Source organism: Lasioglossum baleicum, chromosome 13, assembly GCF_051020765.1.
Source record: "Lasioglossum baleicum chromosome 13, iyLasBale1, whole genome shotgun sequence".
Classification (NCBI taxonomy): domain Eukaryota; kingdom Metazoa; phylum Arthropoda; class Insecta; order Hymenoptera; family Halictidae; genus Lasioglossum; species Lasioglossum baleicum.
Genome location: NC_134941.1, coordinates 13538964 through 13559480, shown reverse-complemented (window position 1 = coordinate 13559480; position 20517 = coordinate 13538964). Strand labels below are relative to the sequence as shown.

The 20517-nt window shown below is 40.0% G+C and overlaps 4 protein-coding genes across 6 annotated transcripts; 1 reads left to right on the top strand and 3 right to left on the bottom strand.

Moving 5' to 3' along the window:
- Positions 1-1331: 1331 nt before the first annotated feature.
- Ttc26 (tetratricopeptide repeat domain 26) lies at positions 1332-7552 on the bottom strand. The gene is made up of 7 exons (XM_076436432.1): positions 6962-7552; positions 6277-6803; positions 5442-5691; positions 5154-5363; positions 4769-5087; positions 4452-4692; positions 1332-4095 (listed from the first exon to the last, which is right to left on the bottom strand). Exons 1-7 carry the CDS (start codon positions 6962-6964, stop codon positions 3984-3986), a joined length of 1662 nt encoding a protein of 553 aa, XP_076292547.1. The 5' UTR covers positions 6965-7552; the 3' UTR covers positions 1332-3983.
- A 404-nt stretch (positions 7553-7956) lies between these two features.
- On the top strand, positions 7957-10785 carry Nubp2 (NUBP iron-sulfur cluster assembly factor 2). Of its 2 annotated transcripts, XM_076436470.1 has the most exons (6): positions 7957-8230; positions 8304-8392; positions 9189-9410; positions 10043-10196; positions 10268-10474; positions 10585-10785. In XM_076436470.1, the coding sequence occupies exons 1-5, from the start codon at positions 8120-8122 to the stop codon at positions 10472-10474; spliced, it is 783 nt and encodes a 260-aa protein (XP_076292585.1). In that variant the 5' UTR covers positions 7957-8119; the 3' UTR covers positions 10585-10785. The 2 variants fall into 2 exon arrangements, with proteins under 2 accessions (XP_076292585.1, XP_076292584.1); XM_076436469.1 differs by having other exon boundaries at positions 10268-10785.
- Positions 10786-11183: 398 nt separating this feature from the next.
- Positions 11184-13970, bottom strand: R-l (rudimentary-like). Of its 2 annotated transcripts, none has more exons than XM_076436438.1 (4): positions 13703-13970; positions 13394-13612; positions 12829-13312; positions 11184-12704 (listed from the first exon to the last, which is right to left on the bottom strand). In XM_076436438.1, exons 2-4 carry the CDS (start codon positions 13553-13555, stop codon positions 11920-11922), a joined length of 1431 nt encoding a protein of 476 aa, XP_076292553.1. In that variant the 5' UTR covers positions 13556-13612; positions 13703-13970; the 3' UTR covers positions 11184-11919. The 2 variants fall into 2 exon arrangements, with proteins under 2 accessions (XP_076292553.1, XP_076292552.1); XM_076436437.1 differs by having other exon boundaries at positions 13394-13579.
- A 139-nt stretch (positions 13971-14109) lies between these two features.
- Srp68 (signal recognition particle 68) lies at positions 14110-16861 on the bottom strand. Its single transcript, XM_076436429.1, has 3 exons — positions 16702-16861; positions 15855-16192; positions 14110-15564 (listed from the first exon to the last, which is right to left on the bottom strand). Exons 1-3 carry the CDS (start codon positions 16793-16795, stop codon positions 14269-14271), a joined length of 1728 nt encoding a protein of 575 aa, XP_076292544.1. The 5' UTR covers positions 16796-16861; the 3' UTR covers positions 14110-14268.
- Positions 16862-20517: the final 3656 nt, after the last annotated feature.

Sequence of the window (20517 nt, the reverse complement as noted above, 5' to 3'; positions counted from 1 at the left end):
GTCCCGTAGACCACCGTAATCGACCTTGCTCTTCGGAGCCTGCGGATACTAATCTTCATGATCGATCCTTTGCACTCGAAGCTGTCTCTACTCGAAAATTAAACTAATTTTCATTAGGATACACATTTAAAACGAATCTGCTTGCTCAAACTGTTTTATTGTTCCGAAAAGAAGCTTTTGTTAGTCTGTTCCCAATCTTCAAGTTCCTCTTTTAAGTATTGTATAGTATTAACGATGATTACTGCGGATCTTTGTGCAAAATGAAACTTGTCTGCATCGATTGCAAGTAATAGAAACTAGATTGAATGTTGTATGAGAAATCATATATTGATATCTTCAATTTTTTAAATTGTTCAACAATTTCGAATTTCATCTACTCAATTTTGCATAAAGATCCGCAGCATAATGATGATATTAGATATGGGAGAATAAATACTCTGAAGTGTCTCCGAAGAAGTCTTTTCACATACTCTGTTTCATATTCAGTTTAACTACTTATTATTACTTAATTGTTCCTGAGGAATGCGTTCGAGTGCAAGAGGTTGCAGCGAGAAACAGTTTCACTAGAGAAGCTGCTCGCACGGTGGAGGCTAGTCTCTCGGCAAGGTCGCCGTTGCGAAATACTCTATGTATATGGTTCTTTAAGTAGACGTTTTTCTTACTATTAAACTTTATCGTGTAACTCGCCGTGAGCTGACTAAAAAGAGGGAAAGAGTTCGCGCGTCGCATAGGCGGTTTCTAAGCGTTTAAAATCTACGCAACGCGCGAACGCATACTAATAACCGAGTGCAACAGCATCCTCAGTTTTTGAGCATCCTGACGCGTCGGAAGATGATCTTCAACGCCTTCTAAAGCAGAGTCGGGCAGGAAAATTCATCGCTAGACTGCGGATTTTATTCCGCATAGAAATCATCATTACTAGACTGATCTTTACGCGTTTATGGCTGACGAAAACTTTCAAGAAACGCCAGAACATAAAATTCGAGAGAATTCAGCAGGATGTTTATTTGTTTTCGATCTACAAAGACTGTTCCTATTAAAAGAAGGATTTTATTTTATTCCGCGTTCTAAAAATTGCCCGACTCGGCCAACGAGGAAGTACACTCACACAGACGCAGGAGGAAAAATAAATTTTAAACAAACAACGCGTCCACGCGAGACGTCAGGACTCTGTGTTTGCCATAGAGAACCTAATCGACGCTGTCTCACGGTGGAATCTCCTAAGCGCGTCTAAACAGCAGGAGGTTACGATAAATAGAGATCTTGGATGGCAAAACGCAGTGTCCGGACGCGCTCAGGAGATCCCACCTTTGCAAGGGGAAAAAAGGGCAGCGAATTTTAACGTTTAACACACACTGTACGGTAGATTACGCCGCCCATGCTGACACGGTCTGCGATCGACCGCTTAGCAGATTGCCAAAAGAAAAAAAAATCATAAAAATGTGCTAGGAAAAAACGCAAAAAAAGAAAGAGAGAGAGAGAGAGAGATCAAGAAAGAAGAGAAGAGTACTTTCCTCGTATTGTATCGACACGTGGGAGCACAAAATCGTTGCGGTGTTTTTTTCTAAGGAGGATTAGAAGTAAGTGTGGTTCGCGTGAGAGGAAACATAGCTCGTAGAATGAATGCTAGATAGAGACAAGAGAGTGAGGACGAGTGAGAATGAGAATGAGAGAGAGAGTGAGTTTGCGCGCGCGAGGAGATGATGATTTTCGCTCTATCATTATCGTATTTACATACAATGTCTAGCATAGTGGAAAAGTAAGCTACGTTTTTAGCGTTAAGCGTCGACGTTCAAAACGGACGCGCAAAAACAGTATCGTCGTCGCCGCCGTCGTGGTCGTCGTCGCCGGGGCTCGAAGAACCGTGCGATCATGTTCCCGTTTCTTCGTTCCCCCGATCTACCCAGCCTCTCCGAGGATCGTCGCGCTCCTGAAGAACACCCGTTGAAGGGGAGAACCTTCTGGAGAACCTTCTTCGAGGTCCAGACACTTCCAACCGGAGAACGAGTGCTGACCGACAAAGTCCAACTCAACGGACTATGAAAAATTTCGAATTTCCTGTGACCACGAACGGCGCAACGGAAAACAAACCCTCTTCTGGTGCTATTTTTATAAAGATGGTAGTTGGTGACTGGCACTCCTTCTCCGCGCTGACTATGTCGTCTGGATTTGAAACAGGACAAGCGTCCAGGACGAAGGACTCTTTTTACCGCTTTCTGTACGAAACTGCGAGACACCTGTTAACGATTCGTTCTTTTGCGGGGTGGGGGGAAGACGCCGCGGCGTCTTTGGGATCTTGTTGAGCGATACAGTTTCAGGTAGGACGTCTGCTCAAGACGTTCGAGTTTAGAGATGCGTGAAAGCACTTTCAGTGCTCCGTAAACCTAGCGTTAAAGCATCGCCTTTCCCAATTTGATCATCGGTAGACGCGATTCTGAAATTTGTAGGAGACGTACGACACCCTTGGAACCTTATCAGTAGACTGCGGATCTTTATGGCGTATGAAATTTTTCACGAAAAGCATTACGTATGAGATTCGATAGAGTTCGGTATGATTTTGATTACAAAGGCCATTTCCAGTGACAATAAGATTCTATTTGATTCGACTTTCTTGAAATTTATCTAGAGAAATTAAAAATTGTCTACGTAGATTGCAAAGAATAGAAACGAAATTGAATGTTATTTCTTCCCTTGATAATTTTAAAAGAGGAGAGATCGTGTATCGACATCTTCAATTTGTAAAATTGTTTAACAATCGTGAATTTCATCTACTCCATCTTGCTGTAAACGCATAAAAATCCGCAGACCACTTATTAGAGAAGGATCGAGACACCGATCTCTGCTAGTTGTGTTTAGAAAATTACGACTGTGTACTCCAATCGATGTTTTAATCAGATTCCATCGATGTCGATTCTATTTAACGCGTCAGGCCCGTTTCACTCTTCGCTAAAATTTCTGACAAGCATATACGACATCCTTGGAATCCGATTAAAAAGCTTGTAAAACTCACCAATTTCCCTCGGTTACGTTTTGAAAATTCTGTTCAGGTGCCGCACACAATCGAACAAGATTCCACAGATGCTGAATGTAGTCTTGTCTGTGTCACCCTGGTTCCAACCCATGTTAGTCGGGGATCGAGCAACGTTAATGGTCCCTAAACCTACGGAGAAGCTTTCGGAACGTCTAGTTTCTACGTGTATAAGCTTAACAAGTTCTAGTTGTCAATTCTTTTGAAGGAATAGACGTTTCCAAGGTGTTTTTAAACTTGAGAATTTTCTGGTTCCGAAAGCGTCGCGCGTTTCTCCGAAGTCTAACGAATATAGTTGCGAACGAAGACTCCGACTATGAATGGTTTGGGACAAGTTTCGGATGGTTTTCGACGTATGTTTCCGTTTCGAGGGTATCGTTCTCGAGAGTTCTCTTAAATTCTCTGCTCAATATTCGGAGCGCCCATGACGTTCGAGCTGAGTGTTCTTCTTCGTTTGTTTTCGCTGAACTTCAGCAGCCATTCCACCGGAAGCTTGGATTCTTGGAGGATCGCAATCTCTGTCTGTGTATGTGTATATCGTGTTTTGACATCCTCCAAGAATCCGTTTCCGTTTCCTGAAGAACGTCGGATATATGTATAATGTATATGTATTTCGATCGGAAAATGTGCAAGTACGCGAACGTGGTGTACACACGCCATCGACTATGGTGTTTTTACGATTCACCGTTTGTGTTTGTTAAAATTAATTATTATTGCTATTACGATGATTATTATTAATATTATTATTATATTATTATAAAATGAGTGTATCACAGTTTAAATATATCTATTTTATATTAAATCATCGATCGCCCCGATCGCGCGATCTCTCACGATTCGATTCGAGAATCGATCGTGCGAAACGCATCGCCAAATGTCGAATTGCTTTGGTTGAAGAGATAAGGCCACTCGTGGTTGATACAATTAACGATAACGCCCACTTTACTTCTAATCATCAACAGTTGATCCGGTTATCTTTACCCCATTGCCGCATCACTCGGATTATTTGCTCCACTTGAGAATTCGACGTGTTCTTCAGAAGCTGGATCACCTCTGACAAAAGCTCTCTGAAAACCGGATAGATCCTTCGTTAGACTAATCCCTGTTTACATAAACTGAGGCTATTCGTTAACACTTTACCTGCCGGAAGCCTATTAATAGGATTTTCAATAAGTGTGCTGTACGAAAAGAAAGCATAGAAATTTTCTTTTACATTGCAAAAAGTGTTTAGCCACGTTCCATAGATTTTTCAAAATTATGAAATAATCACCGATCGGTAATGCGTTAACACCGAATCAACCAGTTTCGCATTATTTATTTTACAATCGCGTTATTTTTATACCGCGACGAATTTCAGTTGTTTCCAGTGCTTGGTAAATTGTATTACTAATGTTAAATAGGCTATAGTTTCGTATAGACTCACTTTGGCTGTTTCTCAGCCACGATGTACTGAAACGTGCCGCAACAAGCACCGCGTTTCCCTTCCCAATTTTCCGGACTGGGGTCCATTCTCTCCAACATATCGAAAGCTTTTGCCGAATACCAAAATTCGCCGACCTCGTAGCAATCGTTCGCGATTAATTGCAGTAAATTGAACGACTCCCTGGACGTGTCCATCTTCAAATACAGATTCCACGCCAGCTGAGGCTTCTTGTTCATTATATCTGGTAAGAAAATGGTTCACTCGCGAAATGGTGCACACTAAATTAATCGAACACGAAATGAACGAAAAATACTTACAGCAACGAGCGAGGATGCTGATGTAAATATAATCATTTTTATACTTCTGGTTTCGAATGGTCAGAAAAGCTTCCTCGGCCTCCTTGAAATAGCCAGCTGCAGCCTGAGCCTGAGCATAATTGAAATTGAAATAATCCTCATCCTCGTCCTCGTTCGAGAAGTAAGTTTTGATCGAGTTCAGGTACATCAGAACATCTTCGAATTGATTGCACAGAAAGAATGAAGAAGCCATGCACTGTCTGCCAGGTATAGTATCGCATTCCGACGCTGATTTGCCAACTTGTTGAAAGTACTGATTAGCTGTTTTTATATTGTCCCGCTGCAAAAAACAATTGTATATAATAATCGTGGTCTCTCGAAGTTTAATTCACCTTTTAGAACATACGGAATTCGTTTCTTGGCCCATCACAGCGTTCACGATCCCTTTCAAGATGTACTCCTGAGGAACTGCTGGCTCGAGGTCCTTGATCAAATCAAACGCCTCTCGAACGTCGTCCTGCTTCAAATAGTAGATCACTAAATTGAGTCGAGCCTCGGGAATCACGTCCACTAAATTCGGCAATATTTGCAGCGCCCCTTCTCCGCCCCTGAACACCTGCGAAACAATTTTAATCCACAAATACGGATTAAACAGGCGTCTTTAAGTCTTTTAAGTCTTCGAAGTATTACTCACGACTGTGTTATGGCGAATAACATCGTGACTGAAGATCAACGAGTTCGACATCTTGTCCATCAACGGTTTCATATCGTTCTGAGCAGTGATCCCATTGAACAAGCGAAAATTGTTGCAAGCTTTCAAGTTGATAGCGATCGCGCTGTCGGGATACTTCTGCAGGTACACTTGTAGAACTTCCTGGGAAACGTCGTAGTAGTCCAATTTATAGTAGCACAATGCAACGTACACGTTCAGTGCGAAATACTCCCTACAAACACGAAAGCAACGAGCATTCAGATCGAATCGTTATCCTGCGGGAGAGAGAGAAACGCATTCCCTGTTAATTATAATTTCTAACATTTTCGGAGTTGATGGAAAAGGATGAGGAAAGGGAAGGGGTACCTGGAGTTCTCTAAAACCATGATTAGAGGCAAGGAATCTATCATATTACGGTTCCACTCTTCTTCGAGACTGGAATCATCACTGTCCAAGTCCCTAGACAAATATTTCGAATCTCTTCAATCAGAATCTTCATTCAAAATCAATCAGAATTGAATTCTGATACGGTATTTTCAACTATTTACACTGACGCTGGAAAGTACGTGAACAATTCTAATTTCTTCGAAAAAAATCTAAGTATTTCGCTGAATTTATCTTCCGGCCTGAAATGTTTCCATTTTGTGCATGATCTTTTGCAACAATATTTAGGCGATCGCGATTATAAGAAAGCCGTGTTCACATACTCTTCAGCGGCGGTGTATGCCGTCGCAGTCTGAGTCGTCGAGCAAACATTTCGATTAAATTCTAAAGATTTCCGAGAGTTGGGAAACGAGACGACGCGTTTGATAAGAACCTGTTCTCAAGTAGAATCTTTTTATAAACGTCGATGGCTTCTTGGTAGTGAGCGCGGAGGTAGTGAATGGATGATAGACTGAGTTGATCCTCGATGACATCCTGAAGCCTGTGATTGTACTCCGCCAATTTCGCCTCATTGTCCATTTTGTGGGCGAGGTGGAACAGAAGTCTGTTCTTCAGTCGACTCTCCGGAGCATCCTCCAAAACTCTTTGAGACTCAGGGTACATGCCAAGGTAGAAATAGCAGCAAGCTAGGTTCGTCGACAGATCCGAAGGTGTTTGATCCTTGGTCCTCAAGCTCTCGTAGATCGTAGAAGCGCGTTTGTAATCTCCCAAGTGAAACGCGCAATATCCCATCCATAATTCAGTGTCTAAATTGCTACCAGAACCGCTGTTGAACTCTAAAAGTGTCAGAGCACCGGTGTAATCACGTTTCTCCAAGAATTCCTCCAATTTTGGTATCCTCTTCTCCGACGCTGACTTCTTTACACCCTCCGAAGAGACCGGCTTCGATCTTGACAGTATCTATCGCAAGATTTCACAGTGAGTATCGATAAAATATAAACGAACAAGTGTTAACAGTGGTAGAGATTTAATCGAGAAAATGATTTTGCTGATTTGTCACGTGGAGAAATGAAAATTGAAGGAGAGCAGAAAAATACAGCGCACAATGTTGTGTTTACCATTTTCGGTTGCTAGTAGTTACTGGCTATCGATCGCCACGTGCCAAGAGGTAGACCATTAAATATGGAGCTGCGCTCGAGATTAAATATTAATCTTCATGAAAATCTTAATGAATCGACCGGTGAACAGGTTTTCTATTTTCGAGTCATATATTAGTGACTCCCATTAATATTCGGATGCTCCAAAAAGGTAACTTTGGTAACTTTTTTAATATCGGACTGTACGATTCGGACTTTTTTGAGAAGTTAGAGTAATTAGTTCAGTATATGTTCCGAAAAGAAATTTTTCAAAAAATTGCGATTGCTCGGAATTGTAGAAAAAATACTAAAAGCTGCATTTTACAACTTTTTCGGAGTGTCTGAATACGTTGTGTAGCAAACCAATTATTTTAACTTCTCAAGAAAGTTCAAATCGTATGGTCTAATATTAAGAAAGTTATCGTCTTGTTAATAAACCGATTGTTGCCCGGCGCTTTATCAAAATGTGCGAATTCAATTTTGAATTAAACTGTGCGCGACTGTCTGCAATCTCTTCTCTTTGTATAAATGGTACGCTATTTTTAAATAATCTTACTATATGCATGTTGTACAATAAAAATAAAAATTCTTTTAATATAGTTAATTGAACGTTCCCGGGACGCTATATAATAACATTATCTCAGGATACGTTTATCAACATCAAAAATAAATCCAAACAAAAACATTCATTGATATTGTAATCTTCGTGCTCTTTTGGTTTCGTGGACAATCACAATTTTTTTATCGAATCTGTGACATATACAGTCTATAAATTATTATTATATAATGTCTATTAATAAATTGAACCACGTAGTAATATTAAACTTGAAAGTATATTACCAGGCTACAATAAATGCGTATTTATAAGAAAATTTAATAACAAACATTATACAGCGTGAACTATTTTACGTCCTTCTCAGAAATTTATCGTGCGGTGAAGCTGCGCAAAGAAAATTGATTACAGTAAGGTTTGCACAATGCTGGAGAGAAAGGACCCCGAGCATAAAGGTCTATTTGGGTTTATGGCAGCTACGTTGTAGTTGTAGTTGTAGTCCTCGTTGAAAGACGAAGAGTTCGCAGAACACGACGAACCGTCGTGGAGGTTACATCGCCGGTACTGTTGTTGCATTTATTTTCGTAATGTTGGAAGGTGTCAAGCATGTTTTGTTAGTGCTGTCCGGTAAAGGTGGTGTCGGAAAGTCAACGGTTAGCACTCAGTTGGCCCTAGCACTCAAGGAATCCGGATTTCGAGTGAGTTTACCCAGTGTTTTACACGGGAATTTTCTAGGTTAGGTTGCTTACATGTCAAACTGTTGTTACTTAGGTGGGTTTGTTAGACGTCGATCTTTGCGGACCGAGTGTGCCTTACCTGTTGAATTTGGACGGCAAGGATGTCCACCAATCGTCTGACGGGTTTGTTCAACAATTTCGATAAATAATTTGTCGTTTCATAAGAGAAGTACGCTTTCCAATTTTTTAAAATAATAACCACAAGCAGTAGTTTCCGTGCGTTACGCTTTGCGTCTCAGCGAGTTATTAAATTAATTACTTTGTGATTCTATGCTCGTCGAGATCTATACAAATATGTTTTTATCTTGTTCGCTAAGGGGTAGTCTCGTTTCCATTTTTCTTTTGCAAGGGTGTGAGATGAGCTTTCTCATTTCTCGATAATGGAAAGATGGAGTTTTACAGTAGACAAAAACTAAAAGAACAATCTAGTGAAAAAGTCCTATTTTTATGTTTATGAAGCGTAATTTGCATTATTCGCCAGCTGTCGCAGCTTTATGCTTCCGAATAATGCAAGTTAGCATTTGAGGGCGACTGCGGCCTAGATTGATCTTTTACCTAGTGCTTTTGACTACTGAAACCCCGATCTTTGCACTATCGAGAATTGAGAAGGCGCATCCCTCACCCTTGCAATTCTGGAAGCATGAAGCTGCGCATTTTCCTAAAGGTGAAACAGCTACATGCTGCCGAATAATGCAAATTACGCCTTGTAAACGTAAAAGTACAACTTTTGAGAGAGGCAGCAACCTAGATTAATCTTTTATTTAGCGCTTTTGACTACTGAAAACCTCCTGGAAACAATTCTACCCCTAACATACCTCGATCATTTGATAGAATTTGATTTTCTAGATATATTTTTACTTTTGTACAATCGACAGTAAGTGCTTTGTTTATTTCTAATTGTTAACATTGATCATTGCAGATGGGTGCCAGTGTACGCCGACAAAGAGCAGAAGTTAGCAGTCATGTCGATAGGGTTCCTGCTAAAAAATCAAGACGACAGCGTCGTCTGGAGAGGCCCTAAGAAAACTGGCATGATCAAGCAATTTTTAACAGATGTTGTTTGGCAGGACATTGACTATTTAATCATTGACACACCACCAGGAACATCAGACGAGCACATCACAGTGATGGAAAACTTAAGGTATCACCAGAATCCGTTCTCTGCGAATATTTTCATTGATTTTCGACTCTGGAATAACAAAATGTTTGGCACTGAAGTGTCATGTGCTCTTGAGCGTTCACATGTGACTGTGATTAAGAATCATGTGATGTCCAAACGGAACGTAACTCTACTGAGATAAGCTATTGGTCATGAGATTGATAAGCTCATATATTTTGCTGGAATGTACGTTAGAAGAGGAAATACCGCAAACATTCTATTAGATAATAATACTCTGTCCCATATTACAGTAGAAGTTTCTCTGTCGTTTTTTCCTCGAACAGTGCTGCATTAAAAATGGTTACAGCCACTTTATCCAATAATTATAGAATTATAAAATAATTAGATGTGCTAGAAACATGTAGGCGTCTCCAAGAATTTTTTAAAACCCGAGAACCTGAAAAATGTTGCATTTAAATAACAGTCTGGTGTGCGGACAAAGCCAGTAAAAATAAGGTTGCAGCCAGGGGGTTAATTCGTGTTGATTAACATAAGCTAAAAGAAGCCGTAAGGTTCTTAACAGCTGATAATTAAAGTCTCTTAGAAATGTACATTGCTATACGAGATGGAACAAGCATTTCCTAACGAACGGATATTTTTAATTGATCCCACAGAAACGTGAAATGCGACGGAGCCCTCATAGTAACCACCCCACAAGCAGTCTCTGTGGACGATGTCCTCCGAGAAATAACATTCTGTAGAAAAACGGGCATTCACATATTCGGCATTATCGAGAACATGAGCGGCTTCGTGTGTCCCTCGTGCTCGGTAAGTAAAGGAACTCTGTTGTCTCTTGAAATCTTTTTATTATATTTCTTGACAGAGAATAATCGTTTCAGGAATGCACGAACGTATTTTCCGCGGGCGGAGGTATCGCTCTGTCGAGAATGGTAAACGTACCATTCCTCGCCAAAGTACCCATCGACCCGCAAGTAGGTAAACTGGCAGAGACTGGCCAAAGCGTTTTGGTAACTTTACCGGACAGCCAGGTGGCACAAGTATTCCGGAAGCTAGTCGAACAACTTACCAAAAGCAAGGAAGCATAAGTAAGACTATGGATTCCAATCTGTACGATACCGTTTCGAAATATAGTACTTGTTTGTGATGTTAAGGGATCTCCTCAGTTTACGGGGTTGAACGAGAATTTTTCTTTCAGATATATTTTCTTATAAAGAACCATACGATCCGTAAGAGTTGCTCCGAAAAGAGATTCCAAAAGTTGTTGCATTTCTAGGAGGAAGATCTCTTAAACTAGCCTTTTGCGAGTCGTTTTTATGTTGTTTTATTAGGGATGATGCGAATCAATTTGAAGATATATTTTTCTCGTGGAAAAAAAGAATATATATCTATATATATATATACATGTATAATAAACGTATCTCATAGCAGAAAGATAACTGTAAAATTGTGTAAAAATAATTGGTGGAGTCGCAAAGGGTCGATCTGAACGGCATCCTAAATTATGGATATACAAGTACAAATACAACGAGTAGTTTTACACGATAGCATTTACGTGGGATACATGTAACTGGATTGTTCTTTGCACTTGTGAACAAAAATACAATAGAAAAGATGTGTGCGGTGTGTGTGATCAACGATAGAGAAATAGATTATGTATTCGGTAAAAAAAAGGGTGAACATCATTTTTGTAGACTTGCGAATCTTTTCGGTGCGATAATGGCACTATATTTCGATTAAAAAAGACTCGTCTCGTTTCCTATCGTTGACTGTAACATTTTATCCTAAATCAGCGTCGTCGAGAGCGCGTAGGAATATATCGTTCTGCTTCTTTTTGTACAAAAATGTGAATATAGATCAGCGTACCGTTGTATAACGAATATACATCGAGATCTTTATACATATATGCGTCGCTCTATTTACAGTCTTTCCAAATTCGTTATTACTACCTATTAATTATTTACATTTTTTAACTGTTACGCACGTGTTTCAGAAATAAAAAAATATATTTTTTCCTGCTACTTTTGTACGGTCTCGTGGATCAGGCAGTTCCAACTTGTCCCCCTCTGAGGATCGCGAAGTCTCCACCATTAGCCAAACCTCTTCCTCAGACAAAATTTGATTCAATCGAGACAAATACCTATACTATATCTACAACTTAACCGATGTCCTATGTCAAAGAATTAGCGATCAAAACTTTAAACAGCAATACAGTACATAATTCTTCAATCGAAGTCCCAACACCTGTGTTTTTTGTTCTTTGATTTTGTCTCCGATTTGGACGAAAGATCCCACTGTGCGGCGCGACGCAGCGTTGGTCGGCAGTGGAGTGAGTAGGCACTGGACTTCGATTAGATAGGCAACCCAGGACTTCGATTGAAGAATTACTGTGTGTGACATGTGGCTTTCTTCCTGGCAACCACAGGAATGTGCCCAAAACTGTTCTACGGCAACGTTGAAGTCTAAGAGTGGGGGAAGAACCTAAGCGGGGAATGTGTTGGAACTCCCTGCCGTAGATAGCCGGAAATAATTCTTACTCTAATCGCTTTTTGTAAGCGGCCCAAAGTGCCTGCTTGTATTCTATCGCGGCGGCTAACTTGTCCTCGGCCTCGGTGATACCTCTGCCGACGACAGACAAATCTGATCCAGAATTCACAACCGATTCTGGAGTATTGTATTGTTGCCCCAAGTCGTCCGAGGTTTGGGCAAGCCTCACTCCAGGCGTCAGTTGAACGAGACCTGGATTTGTAAATATATTCGACTGGCAGACGATGCCAGTGACCAAGCTTGAGCTATGCGCGATCGTTAACGCGTTCGCTACGTATTCATTGTTTGTTAATGCTCCTTTGGAAGACATCTGCGCTAATATAAATATACCCCGCGGCTCCTTCACGTTTTCCAAAGCTTTACTCAAGCCGTCTAATATACCTCTCCCTGCCACAGCGTGCACAGTAACCATGTCTGCCCACTCCGCGATCTTATAGATTCCCTTTTGAAATTGCAACGACACCGTGTTACCAATGTCCGCGAACTTCCGGTCCTCCATTATGTAAAAGTCATGCTTGCTAGCCAGATCTTTTAAACGTTTTATAAAACCATCACTGAAGTCTTCTATTATGTCCACATGTATTTTTAACACAACGATGTGTGGTCCTATCAAATCGGCTAATTCCAAAATTGATTCCGCTTTAGTCAAGTCCGCAGCCAAGCATAAAGTTGATTCTTTAGCTTCCATTAGGTTGAACAGTCTTGTTGCCATCTCGTTTTTACTCTTGGTCGCGCGAGAGTGGAATGGTACTTTCAGTCTTGATTCTTGTACTTTAAAGATAATTTGCATTTATTTAGGTTTATTAGGTAGAAGTGTACTAAAACAATTTCTCAGAAAATCATATTTATAATTTTAATATATTGTTAATAATAATAATAATAATATATAATTTACCCTGAGCAGGAATAGCAGGAGCTTGAAACTTCAACAAGTAATCTGTTACTTTCTTCACAACTTTCGGTGTGATCTTGTTAGATTCCAGGAGGTAAGCCAGAATGCTAGTGATCGAATAGAGACTCCTCATGTTTATACCATGGGCTTCGATATTCTTCTTGCCACCCTGTTCTCTGTCTATCACCACAAAAGCGTCCGTCACCTTCAAGCCCTCTTGCCTTAGAGTTTGTACAGTCTCTATAATACTGCTACCGCTTGTGACTACATCCTCAATGATTATGCAATTGTCTTCCTTTTCAAAGGAGCCTTCTATCATTTTCATTGTGCCATAGGCTTTTGCCTCTTTTCTTTTGATTAACATGGGAATGTTGGAATCAACGGAGATCAAAGTGGCCAAAGGTAGAGCTGTATAAGGTACACCGCAGATCTGGGATATATTTGCGCAGTCCTCAGAAAACGTCCACAGTGCCTTAGCCAGTCGAGCCTTAATAATATCAAAGAATACAAAGAATTTTAGAATTACGAAAAAACGTATTCGATCAGTAGAATTTTCGAAATCAATTACCATAATTTTCGGATAGGAGATTATCACTCTCAAGTCAAAGTACACTGGAGTTTTCAAACCAACTTTGGTCGTAAAATCTCCAAATTTCAGTGCGTCGATTTCGAAAAGTGCGACGGCAAGCTCCTTTAATTCCGCGTCCATGGAACTCGACTTTTCAAACATGATATCGTAAACAAACGTGGCACCCTAATGATACGCAGGACGTTCTTTGAGGTTAACCTGATGGGCATGGTTACTTTTATTTCGTATTATACTTCGAACAGGTACGCTGTTCATTTTTAGATAAAAATAAGTTGAGTAAATACTTACAGAACGTTTATGTCAGAGGTAGATTGAACGTTTGCAAACTGTGCGATCCAAACGACTAAATATTTCGCACAGTGATCACTGATAATACTGCTGAGATTTGGATTCTGCCGAATCGACTCTGTTGGGAGATAAGATAAGATAAGGAATAAAGGAATGAATTTCTTTCTAGCGCCATCGCACGGCTCAGCCCGTAAAGGTACACAGTACTTTTCAGCTTTGTATATCTTCTGCGTTTCGATTTTTAGTTTATTTGTAAAAATTCTATGCGCGACAAGCGAACGTAGGTCCTTAGTCTAGAAATTCAGAAAATTATGAGGCTTTGAGGACAATTAAAACACGAAAATAAAGCACAATAGAGTGAAGGAACGAAAAAATTCGCAAGGCGTGCCAAATGAATATACCGAGTATATTAATAATATTTCTTTATTTCCTTTAATCAATATTGCTGTCGGTATAAGTGAAAACTCGATGCTGATCGAGACGTTTGAGAACCGGTAAAAACGCATTACCGCACCACGTGCGATAACATCAAAAATCCAGTGTTTTCCGCTTACAACAGACTTGTTTTATTTATTTCCCCAACCCCATAGACCTTTAACGAATCCTGTGAGACCTGCCTGGCCACCTTTCTTAGCCTGGTCTCCCAATTTCTCGCTTAAATCTGGGAACTCGACCATGTTGAAAGCCAAGTCGAAGAACAGTGGTTTGCAAGGGATAGGCTGCATGGATGGTGGTAATTTATAAACGTTCGGTTGCTTCGTTAGAAGCGCAGCGTCCTCTCTGTACTCGTTTAGACGTTCGTACAGCGGTTTCTTCGTCTTTGTATATTTATTGGTACCAGGTTCTTCTTCTTGTCCTTCTTCAAGTACGCTGTGAGCGTGAGCTGCGTACTTAGCACCTTCTATGGAGGTCTCCAATTTCTGTAGAGCCTCCCTCAACGACTCGGGAAGCATTTTACCATAATTCAGTGCGTCTTTGACGTGCTGCGCGGATCTTTGATACAGTGCCATGGCTTCCCTCCATCGGTGAAGGTTCGCCAACGATTGGGCCATGTAGTAACACCTGAAAGCCCTGTAGCTCTTCGTCTTCGCCTCCTGTTCTCGCACGAACTCTTCGTCGTCTTGCAGCTGCGAGATCTCGACAAGATTGTGCAACGCCGCCTCGTATAGTCTTACGATGTCCTGTGGCTTCGCTTTAGCGGACTCCTCGGCGGCCTTGATCAAAGCCAGATTCCTTTCCAAGGTACGCGACAGCCTAATGTACTGTAGATAGGTGATTAGGTGCTGCGAAGGTGTCAGCTTGTCGTTATCCTTGTTCTTAAGCTCTGTCTTGAAGAAGTCTCTCACAGCCGAGATCGCATCCTTACAATCTATCAGGTGTGCTTCCAGTAGATCGATCTTAGCCTGATTCGTAGCTGCTTTGTCCAACGTTTGATTCAATCTAGAGTCCGCTATTAACAGACCCGCTGCTCTAGGCGGCACCGTACCGCATGATTTACCGCGCCATGTCACCTCCTCCGTGTTCGTCTGTTTCTCCCGGGTTTGCGCTATCAAAGAGTCTAAGCTAGCTAACAACTCTCCGCTCAATTGACCTCGCATTTGCATTAAGTCGTCTATGGCAGTGGTGTCACCGATATTATAAGCGCAATATCTAAGGCTGGGAGCAAGTTCCTCCACCCTCGCGTTGTACATCACTTGCTCGAGCTCGGGTAACGCGGAGGCCAGCTTCCCGTACACTACCTGAGCTTTCTTCAGATTCTCCATCGCGTTCTTCCATAATTGAAGCTCGAAGTGCAAGGAACCGTGTATCCAGGCGACGTACGCTTGAGCTTCTAGTTTTGTACGCGCGTCGCAGTTGATGTTCTGTAATCAATTGTTGAACAGATTTTCACATTTCGTTTGTGCTTCGAGAACCACTAGACTGCGGATCTTTATGCATTTATGGCTTCTAGATATTTTCAAAAATTGTTAAAATATAAAATTCCACAATGTTTGGCGCGATTTTTATTCATTTCAGGAGTACAAAGAGACTACTGCCATTGAAAATAAGATTTTACATGACTCCACTTTCTCAAAAATTGAAAATTACATGAACATCCGCAGCTGTCGGGTTGGGCATTCCTGTTTATAGGGTTTTTCTCTCTATGCGTTACCTCTATCAATTCCTGCAACTGCAGAGAATACGTAGCGGCTTTCCTTAGTCTAGATATCAAATGAAACTTTTTCCTTGGCTCCGTATTCGACTCTTGTCTAAGCTGCATAGCGTAGCTCCATGCACGCTCCGCCATCATCAGCGGTACTTGCAGGAATTTGTCATCGCTAACCATCACAGGAATTACATCTTTCCTTTTGAAGTGACGTCTGTCTCCCTGCGGAACTTTTAATACTTTCCGGAGGCGTCTTAGCCTCCTAGAACAATATCCACGGTACCGCTGGTAGTCCCCGTGTCTCAACCCATGTTGCTGCTGCGCTTCCTTGATGATTTTTAAGACTATTCAGTTGTTAAGGAATATATAAGGTGCGGTTCGATATTGTTCAGAAAGTTCGAGTTCACGTCCCTAAAAATTGCTATACCATTAATCAAAATATTGTTTACACTATTAAATATGTTGCTATCTAATCAATTGCTAAACATTTAAGCATTGTACGAGTTATTATATCGATTTCATACCCATAAAAATCATAGAAAATGGAAATATTGTAGAGCGGAAGAAATGTTTAATTTTCGAATTAAAATAGCTCCAAGTGCAGAGTTAAATAGGGCGCTGTGATTTCTGCGGGGAAGATAAATAAAAAAATGGTTTCAGTCGTAGATAAATAATTTGTATTACATTGAGATCATTCGGGGAGTAGCGAAAAAGTTGTTTATATTTCTTTTCGTGGAATATTGCGAGAATATACAATAACAATGGGCGCGACATGACAAACAGAGGTTAGGAAATGACATATGGCAATCGGAAAATGACCGACGCGAACAGTAAGCATGTTGGAAAAGGATACTTTCCAGCGAGTACGTCTTCTGTTCCTTCGGCCCTGTAGCGTCATTTGCTTGGTTTTCCTTGAACAACTCGGTATTCCTTTGCTCGACCACCATCGTCTCGCAACCACGTATCCAATTTTCACCAAGCCCTGTCGCCACGAACTCGACAATCACAAAATAACTATATATACCTATATATAGACGCGCGACGCAAGGTGTGCATGGCGCCCTATTGAAATCGCAATTCGATGAGATTTGTTTTATTTATTTTCCTCTGCGCAAATTTATGATTAGAGCGTGTATAAATAATAATGTAGAAGATTGAATTTTGTATTAGACATTAGACACAGAGAGGATACGAGAGTGCTCACACTCTAATCTAACTTGCCACCACTTTTTGGCACGCTCACGCTTAGCACGGAACAGACCCCACACCCACAGCAGAGCCCACTTTTACCATCGTTATTGCGTCACGTGTAATCAAGACACAGAAAGTGTACGAAAGTTACGTGGTGCGTCCCGTTTCCTTGTTTCATCCTCGTGATAGGGATCAAGATTATATCATTTTTGAAATTATTTCCGTGTTCAAGTAAATTATTGAAGTGAAACTTCTTTTTTATTTTTCAACGATTTAAATTTATTCTTGAATAGTGTAGTTGTTTCCTCGCGATAATTTCATCTTGGAATGAAGTTTATTTAATTTTAATTTACATTAATTTTGATTTTACATTCAACTCGAATGATTAATTTTCTATTTTCTATTAACTCGGATTTATTGTTTGATGGTTGATTGAATTTTAAACGAATTTGTTGTTTCTGTTACAGAGTCTAAGGGAAAAGAATTCATCCATCTATCCAAAGATAACATCGATAGTCTACGTCGGGGTTCTACATTGTCGTCAGATAACGACTAGTTCTCATACTCTGCGACGGTCCACAGCTGTCCGGTAGAATCACGCAGTTTCCGTCAAGACAAGCGTATCTTGAGTTGTGGAATGTGTTGTATTTTCATAAGCGATAAATTAAGTATTTCATTTATTTTTATTAAGTAATACGCAATGTTTCTACACTATATGTATACATTTAAAATTGTAATGTTATGGTAGTATAAATAAAGAATATATTTACAACAAGTTAAACTGTTCTTATTTCTCACCCTGCACACATTATGGAATAATCTAGAAGATATTTAGATGTAAGAAGTTTTTTCGGAAACTTTGAAAATAGAACTCTCTTAGTATAAATACGAAAATTTTCGGGCGTCTGACTTGTCGGTGACTTATACTACTGAATTTCGTGCCACCTCCTGCGATATCATGTTCTCCTAATACAAAGTTCAATTTTCGAGATTTTCGCAAATTTTCCACCGTCTGACTTGTCGTTGACTTATACTACTGAATTTCGTGCCACCTCCTGCGACATCATGTTCTCCTAATACTTTCTCAATTTTCGAGATTTTCGAAAATTTTCGGCCGTCTGACTTGTCGTTGACTTATACTACTGAATTTCGAATACCTCCTTGCACATCATGTTCTCCTAATACAAAGTTCAATTTTCGGGATTTTCGAAAATTTTCGCCAATTTTCGACCGTCTGACTTGTCGTTGACTTATACTACTGAATTTCGTGCCACCTCCTGCGACATCATGTTCTCCTAATACTTTCTCAATTTTCGAGATTTTCGAAAATTTTCGACCGTCTGACTTGTCGTTGACTTATACTACTGAATTTCGTGCCACCTCCTGCGACATCATGTTCTCCTAATACAAAGTTCAATTTTCGAGATTTTCGCAAATTTTCCACCGTCTGACTTGTCGTTGACTTATACTACTGAATTTCGTGCCACCTCCTGCGACATCATGTTCTCCTAATACTTTCTCAATTTTCGAGATTTTCGAAAATTTTCGGCCGTCTGACTTGTCGTTGACTTATACTACTGAATTTCGAATACCTCCTTGCACATCATGTTCTCCTAATACAAAGTTCAATTTTCGGGATTTTCGACCGTCTGACTTGTCGTTGACTTATACTACTGAATTTCGTGCCACCTCCTGCGACATCATGTTCTCCTAATACTTTCTCAATTTTCGAGATTTTCGAAAATTTTCGACCGTCTGACTTGTCGTTGACTTATACTACTGAATTTAATTTTAATTTACATTAATTTTGATTTTACATTCAACTCGAATGATTAATTTTCTATTTTCTATTAACTCGGATTTATTGTTTGATGGTTGATTGAATTTTAAACGAATTTGTTGTTTCTGTTACAGAGTCTAAGGGAAAAGAATTCATCCATCTATCCAAAGATAACATCGATAGTCTACGTCGGGGTTCTACATTGTCGTCAGATAACGACTAGTTCTCATACTCTGCGACGGTCCACAGCTGTCCGGTAGAATCACGCAGTTTCCGTCAAGACAAGCGTATCTTGAGTTGTGGAATGTGTTGTATTTTCATAAGCGATAAATTAAGTATTTCATTTATTTTTATTAAGTAATACGCAATGTTTCTACACTATATGTATACATTTAAAATTGTAATGTTATGGTAGTATAAATAAAGAATATATTTACAACAAGTTAAACTGTTCTTATTTCTCACCCTGCACACATTATGGAATAATCTAGAAGATATTTAGATGTAAGAAGTTTTTTCGGAAACTTTGAAAATAGAACTCTCTTAGTATAAATACGAAAATTTTCGGGCGTCTGACTTGTCGGTGACTTATACTACTGAATTTCGTGCCACCTCCTGCGATATCATGTTCTCCTAATACAAAGTTCAATTTTCGAGATTTTCGCAAATTTTCCACCGTCTGACTTGTCGTTGACTTATACTACTGAATTTCGTGCCACCTCCTGCGACATCATGTTCTCCTAATACTTTCTCAATTTTCGAGATTTTCGAAAATTTTCGGCCGTCTGACTTGTCGTTGACTTATACTACTGAATTTCGAATACCTCCTTGCACATCATGTTCTCCTAATACAAAGTTCAATTTTCGGGATTTTCGAAAATTTTCGCCAATTTTCGACCGTCTGACTTGTCGTTGACTTATACTACTGAATTTCGTGCCACCTCCTGCGACATCATGTTCTCCTAATACTTTCTCAATTTTCGAGATTTTCGAAAATTTTCGACCGTCTGACTTGTCGTTGACTTATACTACTGAATTTCGGATACCTCCTTCCATATCATGTTCTCCTAATACAAAGTTTGATTTTTCGAAAAATTTTCGAAAATCTCTAAAATTGAGAAAGTATTAGGAGAACATGATACCGCAGGAGGTGGCACGAAATTCAGTAGTGTATGTCAACGACAAGTCAGACGGTCGAAAATTGGCGAAAATTTTCGAAAATCCCGAAAATTGAACTTTGTATTAGGAGAACATGATGTGCAAGGAGGTATTCGAAATTCAGTAGTATAAGTCAACGACAAGTCAGACGGCCGAAAATTTTCGAAAATCTCGAAAATTGAAAAAGTATTAGGAGAACATGATATCGCAGGAGGTGGCACGAAATTCAGTAGTATAAGTCAACGACAAGTCAGACGGCCGAAAATTTTCGAAAATCTCGAAAATTGAAAAAGTATTAGGAGAACATGATATCGCAGGAGGTGGCACGAAATTCAGTAGTATAAGTCAACGACAAGTCAGACGGTTGAAAATAGGCGAAAATTTTTGAAAATCTCGAAAATTGACAAAGTATTAGGAGAACATGATATCGAAGGAGGTATTCGAAATTCAGTAGTATAAGTCAATGACAAGCCAGACGGTCGAAAATTGGCGAAAATCTCGGAAATTGAACTTTGTATTAGGAGAACATGATATCGAAGG

Bases quoted from the DNA above. Each gene is read 5' to 3' on its own strand.
- Ttc26 (XM_076436432.1), bottom strand. The intron at 5,692-6,276 runs GTTCTTATCAAA...TCGTGTTTGTAG, and splicing joins AAGATTCTACTTGAGAACAG to GGAGTATTTCGCACTGAACG. The intron at 5,088-5,153 runs GTATGTTCTAAA...TGTTTTTTGCAG, and splicing joins TGGGCCAAGAAACGAATTCC to CGGGACAATATAAAAACAGC.
- Nubp2 (XM_076436470.1), top strand. From the start codon at position 8,120: ATGTTGGAAGGTGTCAAGCATGTTTTGTTAGTGCTGTCCGGTAAAGGT. The intron at 9,411-10,042 runs GTATCACCAGAA...TTGATCCCACAG, and splicing joins ACAGTGATGGAAAACTTAAG to AAACGTGAAATGCGACGGAG. The intron at 10,197-10,267 runs GTAAGTAAAGGA...TAATCGTTTCAG, and splicing joins TCGTGTGTCCCTCGTGCTCG to GAATGCACGAACGTATTTTC.
- R-l (XM_076436438.1), bottom strand. From the start codon at position 13,555: ATGTTTGAAAAGTCGAGTTCCATGGACGCGGAATTAAAGGAGCTTGCC. The intron at 13,313-13,393 runs GTAATTGATTTC...GATATTATTAAG, and splicing joins TCTCCTATCCGAAAATTATG to GCTCGACTGGCTAAGGCACT. The intron at 12,705-12,828 runs GTAAATTATATA...TTATCTTTAAAG, and splicing joins TCCTGCTATTCCTGCTCAGG to TACAAGAATCAAGACTGAAA.
- Srp68 (XM_076436429.1), bottom strand. From the start codon at position 16,795: ATGGTGGTCGAGCAAAGGAATACCGAGTTGTTCAAGGAAAACCAAGCA. The intron at 16,193-16,701 runs GTATCCTTTTCC...ACAACTGAATAG, and splicing joins GAAGACGTACTCGCTGGAAA to TCTTAAAAATCATCAAGGAA. The intron at 15,565-15,854 runs GTAACGCATAGA...AATTGATTACAG, and splicing joins AGTTGCAGGAATTGATAGAG to AACATCAACTGCGACGCGCG.